This window comes from Megalopta genalis, chromosome 13, assembly GCF_051020955.1.
Source record: "Megalopta genalis isolate 19385.01 chromosome 13, iyMegGena1_principal, whole genome shotgun sequence".
NCBI classification, from domain to species: domain Eukaryota; kingdom Metazoa; phylum Arthropoda; class Insecta; order Hymenoptera; family Halictidae; genus Megalopta; species Megalopta genalis.
The window spans coordinates 95,753-105,338 of record NC_135025.1 but is presented as its reverse complement, the minus strand read 5'-3'; the positions used below and the strand labels follow the sequence as shown (position 1 = coordinate 105,338).

At 35.9% G+C, this 9,586-nt stretch overlaps 1 protein-coding gene across 1 annotated transcript; it reads left to right on the top strand.

The window, feature by feature from the left end:
* The first annotated feature begins 99 nt into the window (after positions 1-99).
* Positions 100-8,878, top strand: LOC117228402 (uncharacterized). The gene is made up of 12 exons (XM_076525943.1): positions 100-324; positions 850-1,102; positions 1,815-1,912; positions 1,987-2,310; positions 2,394-2,669; positions 3,186-3,248; positions 4,486-4,797; positions 5,719-5,971; positions 6,043-6,146; positions 7,007-7,342; positions 7,883-8,158; positions 8,746-8,878. The coding sequence occupies exons 1-12, from the start codon at positions 133-135 to the stop codon at positions 8,812-8,814; spliced, it is 2,556 nt and encodes an 851-aa protein (XP_076382058.1). The 5' UTR covers positions 100-132; the 3' UTR covers positions 8,815-8,878.
* The last annotated feature ends 708 nt before the right edge of the window (positions 8,879-9,586 follow it).

Genomic DNA, 9,586 nt, shown 5'->3' with positions numbered 1-9,586 from the left:
ATGGAACTGCAGCAAATCAAAGCGACTAGAAAATGACTGAATTGATGTAAGTATACCGTCATAATGAGGGCTGGACTGTAGTCTACGGAAGATCAATGTCAGAGCCTGTCGTTCAGTCGTTCAAAACTGAAGATGCTCGGGGTGCATACCGACGATTTTTCAATCGCTGTTACGTCGTTTTTCTTGAAGGTCACCGGTCTATGGTCCTACAAAACTCGAACAGAACAATGGTCTAGAAATTTCGCCGCGTTCTACACCGTCTTCTTGATGTCGCTCTCTCTTCTCGTGCAGTCGACAGAATTCTTTCGTGACCTCGACTTTAGTGTAAGTGATTAGTAGTAAGCTCATCAACATCGATTGCACGAAATCTGTCTACACCTAGATATTGTAGTTATATTCTCTGAGAAATAAGAGAACGATTTTCCCATATACCTGCATTTATGATTGCCGGTTAAATCAGTAAGTATCGAACAATCGAATACGATAAAAGTCCGCGAAAAATACTTAGCAGCGAATGTTTTAAAGCGCGCAGCGTTCTTTAGCCGATTCGGTAAGGAAGTAAATATCGTAAATTCTTCCTAATTGACGCTCGGTTTGTGCAAAAAAATGGACAATTTTGGCAGAGGAGATACGATTGTTCGAGCCTTGCGGAGCGTTTTTATAGTCACCGATTGTCAACAACTGCAAAAACGAGACGCAAAAATTGTCCATTTTTCTGCATAAGCTAAGAGTCGATTAGAGAGAATTTACTGTACTTATCAATGAATTTCTAACTATAATATTCGCGCTTTTCCCGAAAGACATTTTTATTATCCGTATACGTATAATAGTTATCAACATTATTCGCAGGCTATTTTATACTCCCTTGTCAGCTTTCTAAGCGTGACTAATGGACTATTCAAGACGCTTGTGCTGTACTCACATAAAAAGGACTTTCTGATACTAGTGGATCACCTGCGACGACAGTTCTTGTATTCGGATTACAACACCTACGAGAGAACAATGGTGAACGCAACGAAGAATACTTGCGCGGTTTTCATCGGTCTCTTCACCTTCTTTACGCACATAACGGCATTTTCCTATATCTTAGGCCCATTGCTCAGTAAGTCGAATCGAATGTTTAGATTAGAACGATCATTTCTGTTGTAATACTATTATTCACGCATGATTTTTATTAAGAAAATATGTGACTCTGAATTTTTCAACGATCGACCATATTCACCGCTGTACAATTGAAATTTTCACAAATGCACAATTTTTCAAAATATATTTCTGAAGACACTTCATGTATATCGTTAATATTTCCTTTGTTTACAGTGTAACAGTAATTTATTTAATATAACACTAAAACTATATTGTGCCGATCGAAATCATCGGTTTCACATGATTTATCTTAAAACTGTTAGCTTATAAACATTCTTTCGTAGGAAATGATTCAGCCAATTTGTTCATTCGAATTTATGATACGAAAGACGATAGGTGTAAATAAAAATTCACTCTTGTATTTCTGATAAGGCAACAATTAGTTGCTTTCAACATTCGGTAGATTTAGTGTTTCAATAATTAGATTATAATTTAAACGCAATGGATTCAAATAACCTGCACTCATGGTTGTAACAATTGGACCGTTTATTTTATTTAAAGTGATGCAAGTCCATTTTTTTTTTTTAGTTACAAATAAAAAGGTTACGCTAAATTAATCTCAAACTATGTGATATCTCATTAAAGAAAAAAGAAAAAAAACTGGACTTATATCCCCTTCAAAATAAAGGGTGCAATTAGTAATCGCAATGACGTCATGTTATTAATTCCAGTGAGCATTGGGAAAAATGAAACGGACCGAATGTTCCCGTTCAACTTGGGGCCGGTGTTCAGTCTCACTCCATACTACGAAATAACATTTTTCGTGCAGGTATTGCCACGTGTCCTATGTTTAAACGATCATTGCTATAAACCAATTAACGCTCTCGTTTCCATTGGTAACAGTCTTTGTTCGTGTACCAATCCGGTGTTTGCCATTTTTGCTTCGACAATGCTCTATGCATCATGAATCTCCACGTGGCTACACAGTTTCGTATACTGCAGTACAGACTGTCGAACCTGAAGAGTAAAAGTCGTCAAGACGATTCGGACGACCGAGTACCTAGTGCCTCGGCGAATGCTTATGCGATTTTTAAGAGATGCGTCCAACAGCATCAAATGCTTATCGCATTTTGCAACAAGCTCGAAGAGGTATTCAATTTGATAGTGTTTGGACAGATGCTCATCTTTAGCTTGGTGATTTGCCTCAATGGACTGCAAGTGCTTATGGTTGGTAAACCAAAAAGAAAAATGATCACAGATATTTTATAGACTGATGCGACGAGATTTAATTGTCTTTATGCTTTCTTCAGGCAAATACGAACATCGGCAGACGTTTTACTTTTCTATTTTTCCTTATGACCTCCTTCGTTCAGCTATTAATGTTCACCTACAGCTGCGACGGTTTAATTCAGCAAAGTCTGAACGTGGCAACGGCGGTTTATAGTGCCCCGTGGACTTACTTGCCCATGAATAAATACGGAAAAATGTTGCGGAAGGACGTTGTGCTTGTAATCCAAAGGTCCAGAGTACCTTGTTGCTTGACAGCAAAAGGATTCTTCCCTGTGTCCCTAGAAACATACACGAAGGTAAGAAACATTATTAGTATGTAGAACATTCAATCTAGTACAGAAATGGACTCTCTCTCTCTCTCTCTCTATTATGAATATTTATTATTATACATATACTATACTATTACTATTACTATATATACTATATATATATATATATATATTATTATTACTACATATACTATTACTATTATGAGTTTTTATAAAATAATTTAAGTGGAGCTACTGAATAACACCATTCTGCATAATAATTCCATTACTTCTCTTTGTCAAAATATTTCATGATAGCATCATTATTGATATATATATTTTTATAAATTTTTTTCTTTAAAGAAACAAGCCATTTGCGTTTTCAACAACGATTAGATCTGAATTTTAAATAGCAAGCGGTCTTCCTTCATTAGTTACGAGAAAGTTTATACTGTTAAACATTGAAATAAATTATCACAAGCAACTCTGATAGTACGTTACAAATATTTGCTGCTATTAATGCAAAAAAGATGTAAAACACGCGAATTATTTTGTCTCTTACAGGTATGGAGTACAGCTGCATCATACTTCACACTGTTGACACAGACGATGGATAATTTAGAAAATACCTAATGTTGCTATGTCGACGGAAGATCCCTAGTTTTTCTATATTAAAAAGATTGTTATCATTTTGCTGTACATGTTGAAAGGAACATGTTCACTGTGCGCATGTTACATTGTTTTACGAAAACTGTATATAAAAATCTTTCACAATACCGTCTCACTGTGTTCGTACGTTATTCGAATTGTCTCTCAATACATTGCGATCTCAAATTTTTCGCGAAGAATATTTCGACATCGTCGAAATTAAGCGCTAAGGTAATCAAAAATAATTCTACATTAAATCCATTTTATATCATAATCGATTCTTTCTAGACACAAACTTTCTAGAAATATATTTTCTTCGTTGCAATTCTTTATAATGCTTTCTCGGTTTCTGACAGGAGATGTCGGGTAAAAACATTTGTCGTTTCATTTTACATCTTGAATTGTTTACTCTGAAGCAGTAAAAATAGTCCTTAGAATTAAGGACATAATCATGAAGCTCGAGGTAACAGAAAGATCCCAAATTTTTTATCGTTAATATTATCGTTATAATATTCGTTATAATATCGTTATTAATATCATCGTATTATCATTAATCATAAAATGCAATCCACCGACGATTGGATCGCGGATTTTACGCAATTACAATAAAAGTGAGTATAGCAGATTCAAAACAGTGGAGCCGTCTCATTAAAATCATTAACAAAAAGGAATAAATACCTATCGAGCTCCTGCATCTTGCAGTCGACGCAGACAATTCTTATTTCGCATAACGATCTACAGTCTACTGAAAACGCAATTTTACTCGAACAGAATCCTCGCGAATACCGAACGAAAGGGATGAAGAAAGCGTTTATAATCTCCTCGGCATGTAAACAAAGATACTTATCCGATAAAAAACGAACAACTTTACCTATCAGTTATCTCGCGGTAGCTCCCCAGTATCACGTTAGAACAGCCGCTGTCCTCGCGAAAGTTCGACTTCCTCTCCTGTTTCTAAGAAAAAGTACGGCCGTTCTTCCTTTTTTTGCCGGAAGAAAAGCCTTTATTTATCGAAAGTTAGCGTTCGATCGGTAACCGCAGCTCGCTGTAAGAACACTGTGTTCCGCGGATCGTGAATAACTCATCCGTCCCTCACGCCGAATGCCTTATTCAAAACTAGCAATTGCGGTCGCACGTGGCGAGGACGACCCTCTTGCAACAAAGCCTGAATTAGAAATGATGGCAAAGCAGATAGGAATAGGCGAATAACAGATGACCAGAGATCAAAGGCAGCTCGAATCGACCGTTTCCGATCTATGGCGATTATCGGCGGGAAAATCGTGCTCGAAAACCGAAATCCGGGGAACGACCGGCTGGCTGTTCGAAATTCGTCATGGGCTTAAGGCACGGCAAAGAATTCTCCATCGTTTTGTCGGCTGTCTTGATGAAATGTGTCGGCATCTGGTTTGCGGACAATCGTTCCGAGCAACGACTCAGGAGCGGCACGCTAATTTACACCATAATCGCCATTGTTTTCGGCGTGTGGGTGCAGGTGGAGGATCTCTTCCACTCGTGGGACGACTTTGGCGTAAGTGTGCGGCTGTTCTCTGGTTATTCCAAGAATTTTTATTTCTTTCTTTATTGTTCCTCTAGACTTTATTAGGACCTGGGAAGAAAAGAGACTGCCTTAATTTTCGAAATAAATTTAAAAATGTCCGCAATAATTGACGCGTTGGACGGGCCTAGCTAGCTTTGAACATTTTTTGTACAAGTTTCTACGTTCGGACTTTTGACAAGTCCAACTTGCTGTTCAGTTGTCGATTCTAATTTGTTTACAATGTTCAAGATGAACCCTCCAACCGTCTCTACAGTACCAATAACAATGTTACATCCACAAATCAGTAATCCAAATTTCAAGATAAAACATTCTTTTTCCTAGCTTGCACATAACTGTTCAATTGAGCCAAATTAAGTAGTATTTTTCGAACGCATCAAATTCCGTTTTATTTGCATGTCAAGGGGTTAAAATATATACCATTATATCTGTGAGATTTCACAGAATTATGCTACCTAACGTATATATATTATTACCTAACATATAATAATATATTCATATATATATATGAATATATTATAATAATAATAATAATAATAATAATAATAGTAATAATATATATATATATTATTACTATTATTATTATAAGTAATAATATATATATATATATTACTATTATTATTATTATTATATATATATATACATATAATAATATATTCTTACGTAACGTATATAGCGGAAAAAATGTTTGAAACCGATCTTTATAATGACATAATTTTAGACTGTCGCATTTCAAGGTCCGTATCATCGGGCTACCTCCCCAAAATGTTATATTTTCCATGTTTTGCATAAAACTCGGCAATCAATTCATTACGTCCATTCGATATCGTCTCACAATTTTCTGAACCGTAGATAATTTATAAACGAATTATCGCTAAATCGTTACCGTTTCAGGCCCGAACGTACATCGCATGCAACATTCTATGCTTGAACATTGCTTTGTTCAAGATCTTCGTGATATCCCTGCAAAAGAAGAAGTTTCTCGATTTGGTTGAGTACATGGATAGAAATTTCTGGCACTCGGACTATGCGCCATACGAGCAACTGATCTTCATTAGTTGGAAACGTACTTGCACTTATTTCATCTGTATCTTCACCGTCTTCACGGAAGCTTCGATCATGTGTTACGCGATCAGGCCGATTGTGGGTAAATCAACGAATCCGTAGCAACGAGCATGATTATCATGGATAATTCTTATCAAGCGTTTTCAATTCTAGCAAATATTGGGAAAAATGATTCGGACAGGATACTTCCGTTCAACATGTGGATCGATTTACCATGGACCATGACGCCGTACTTCGAAATAACTTTTGTGTTGCAGGTGACTATCGATATCTCGATGATGACAATTAAATAATCTTCCTACAAAAAGGAAATTAGTATTTTTGAACCTTCGGTTCCCATTACGGTACTTTCAAAGTTAACATTTTTTGTTCCATAAAATCTCTATCGATAGAATTTCATTTTATTCAAACTATTTATGAATCTTGATGAATAGAATATGAATATGAATATATATAATATGAATATGAATTATATTATAATATAATATTTTATGAATATTTATTTATGAATCTGCAACGCCGAAATCATTTTTGTAAATTGAACTTTTATTATAATTTCATAGCACTTTCGATATTCAAATCTTTTGATATATTTAATATTATATTATAATATATTATATAATATAACATATAATATTATATTATAATATATTATATAATATAATATAATATAATATAATATACCCCGGGTCCTATGACGAGGAAAGGGCCAACTATCAAGATTTTACAGATCCCTAGGCCGAGTCACGCACCCCATCGGGCACCCAGGCATCAGAAGGGTGCCACTCGAAACACGACGATTTTTCCACGAATTTCAAATTCCATGTTGTTAGAAACACCGGAAATTCAGGAGTGTCTTATAGCTTTGTCATGGTGTGTAACATCTTACGTTCCTTGGGGAGTGCTCTCGTGCCGTTTGAGTGGCCGTGTCCGTCCGAAGAGGGTGGTTCTTTTTCCCCGCGGTTCTACCCGCCGTTATAAACGGAGAAACGACGTCGCATTTCTTGCGACGTTCACAAGACGTTCGAGATTTTTATAAGCGATTCGAGAATATTCTTCGAACCCCATGAACGATAACTATCGCAACGTATAAGTCAGTGAATCTTTTTTTATTCAGGTTCTATCCCTATATCACGTGGGCGTGTGTTACATTTGCTGCGACAATTTCATGTGCATCATGAATCTGCACGTAGCTGGTCAGTTTCGTATATTACAAAATAGATTGAAGAACATGCACAGATTGGAGAGCGAGAAAGAGAAACATGAAAATTGGAAGAATTGTTCGTTGAAGTCGGGGGAGAAAGATTACTACACGTTCAAAAGCTACGTACAACAACACCAAGCACTCATTGCTTACTGTGCTGGGCTTGAACAAATCTTCAGCCCGATCGTGCTCGCACAAGTGCTGACTTTCAGCATGCTGATCTGTTTCGTGGGATACCAGGCAATTTTGGTCAGTATGGTCACCAATTTTCTGTATATTCTTGCAATTATATGCAATATGTTGTTGTTGCAATATGTTAACTATTTGCACTGAAAGCTGTTGTTATCCGAAATCCGATGTGCCTATTGGCGCTTGCAACACGTGCTTTTTTTAACGGTTTTATAAAATATAAATAAATTTAATACTATCAAAATTATTTCGAATCGCGTCATTTGTATAGGAATTTTTACTCATGTATCAGAATCCTTACTCGAGTGCAAAAGATTAAATCATTATATGTATGAATTATTGTATCTATAATATTTATAAAAACTATGTGGCACTGCGTAAGAATACAAATTTGACAAGCTATAAAATTCAAGCTAGTTTGTAATAGAATATGCAATCCATTAATTCATACACGTATGAAGTAATGATCGTTATGCTGCTCTAATGAGTATTTATAAAGTGTAGTATTACTGACCTAAACTTGCCTATTTTATTCGATTTTATTCTTAACTTGTCGCACTTGTGTTTCTGATTCAACTGGACCACACAAAACACACACAGGCAGACGTGGCTTTTACGAGGCGTATCATATTTGTGAACCTCTTGACGTCCAGTATGTGTCAGCTGTTGATGTTCACGTACAGTTGCGATTGCTTGATACGAGAAAGTGCAGCAATATCTCCAGCGGCGTGTGCAGTGCCGTGGACAAAGTTCCCTATGGATCAATTTGGGAAATTGTTTCGAAAGGATTTGCAGCTAGTTCTGATGAAAGCGAGGCGACCTTGTTGTTTGACAGCCAACAAATTCTTTGCCGTTTCACTGGAAACATATACCAGCGTAATTATGCCAGACATCTTTTCATTTATCGATCAATAGTCTGACGAAGACATTTTTTACATTTTCGTTATAGGCTCAGATAAAAATAGTTAAAAAATGAGAGCTTTTTATTTTTTTGTCATTTCAAGTAACAGCGAAATTAAAGAGAAAAGTATTTCAGTCGTCATCTAGTTGACTAGTTTCTCTATCGTCTGAAAAAAAATTCAGGTCATTCAGTTCAGTTTTGAAATAGTTATTGCGTTTCAAAAGGTGTACGAACATTCTTGTGGGTCACTGTTCGTAGACAGAATTCAATGCAGTAGTAGCAACAGTTTTATATTTCAAAAACCAAGGCCGACCAGCACATATTTCAAGGTCATTGAAATCAGTGGCAGTATATGCTTTCGACAACTGCACTCAAGCTTATTACAGTAACTGTATATAGATAATAACATGGGATTATTTGAAATCTTCAAAATTTGTTGTTTTATTGTGCTTTTGAGATTTACATTGTACATTAGCTACAAATGCACGAATCATCTAAAGGTTCTTTATATATAATATATATATAATACATATATATATATAATCGCAACTCTGTGTTTCAGGTACTGAGTACTGCGATGTCATACTTCACTTTACTGAAACAGAATTCTTCTCGCATATCCGATTCGTAATATTTCTTATATGAATGACAACGGACGTGTACAACTTTTTACCTCAGTACATTTTATTATTGTATATTTTATCTAAATCAACATTTACATATTGTACCCCCTTTCTTGAATAAATAAATTATTTGTGAAATTCATAAGCATGCTTGTAGATAAAATAGTATAATATTTAAAAGATACATTACGCCTTCCTTTGAAAAGTTGAACCTATATTACTGCAATAAAGTCTAAAAACATAATTGGCAAGGTTCACGGGCATCAGGATAGTTTCATTTATAGACAAATTTTACTAACTTACTCTAGGCCAATGATACCTTTTTTTACAATAATCCTGCAGGGATTATTTATATTTGTGATGAGTAATTCTCCCGCTCCTACTTTCCTGGAAAAAAGTCATAAAGCGGTCAGGAAACTGGGAGATTTGAACGTGAAATGATCCTGGAGTAAATCTACCTTGTAGTTGTTTATTATTCCATAGGGTGGCGTTCTTACAAGCTAGGTTCGTCTCTCTGCCGTTAACGGCGCTGAGATAGGAAATCTTCAAATCTTACAAATGTGCTACAGTGTGTTGGAGGATAGATCTCACAAATGGAATTGGATGATGCCGTTCTGCAGAATATTTCAGAGTAGCCTCCGAAAATGCTCTGTCTCTGTCACGTGTAAGTTAATTCCGAGCCCATGATCCAGTCTATACTGTAGCGTAGATGGCGCTACCGTATTATAGTCTCCGACAAATGGCGACATGAAAGAAATTCGAATATAAAATGTAACGTTA

Excerpts from the sequence above, each read along its gene's own strand:
- LOC117228402 (XM_076525943.1), top strand. The coding sequence starts at position 133 with ATGCTCGGGGTGCATACCGACGATTTTTCAATCGCTGTTACGTCGTTT. Across the intron at positions 1,103-1,814 it reads TATCTTAGGCCCATTGCTCA|TGAGCATTGGGAAAAATGAA; the intron begins GTAAGTCGAATC and ends TATTAATTCCAG. Across the intron at positions 1,913-1,986 it reads AAATAACATTTTTCGTGCAG|TCTTTGTTCGTGTACCAATC; the intron begins GTATTGCCACGT and ends CATTGGTAACAG.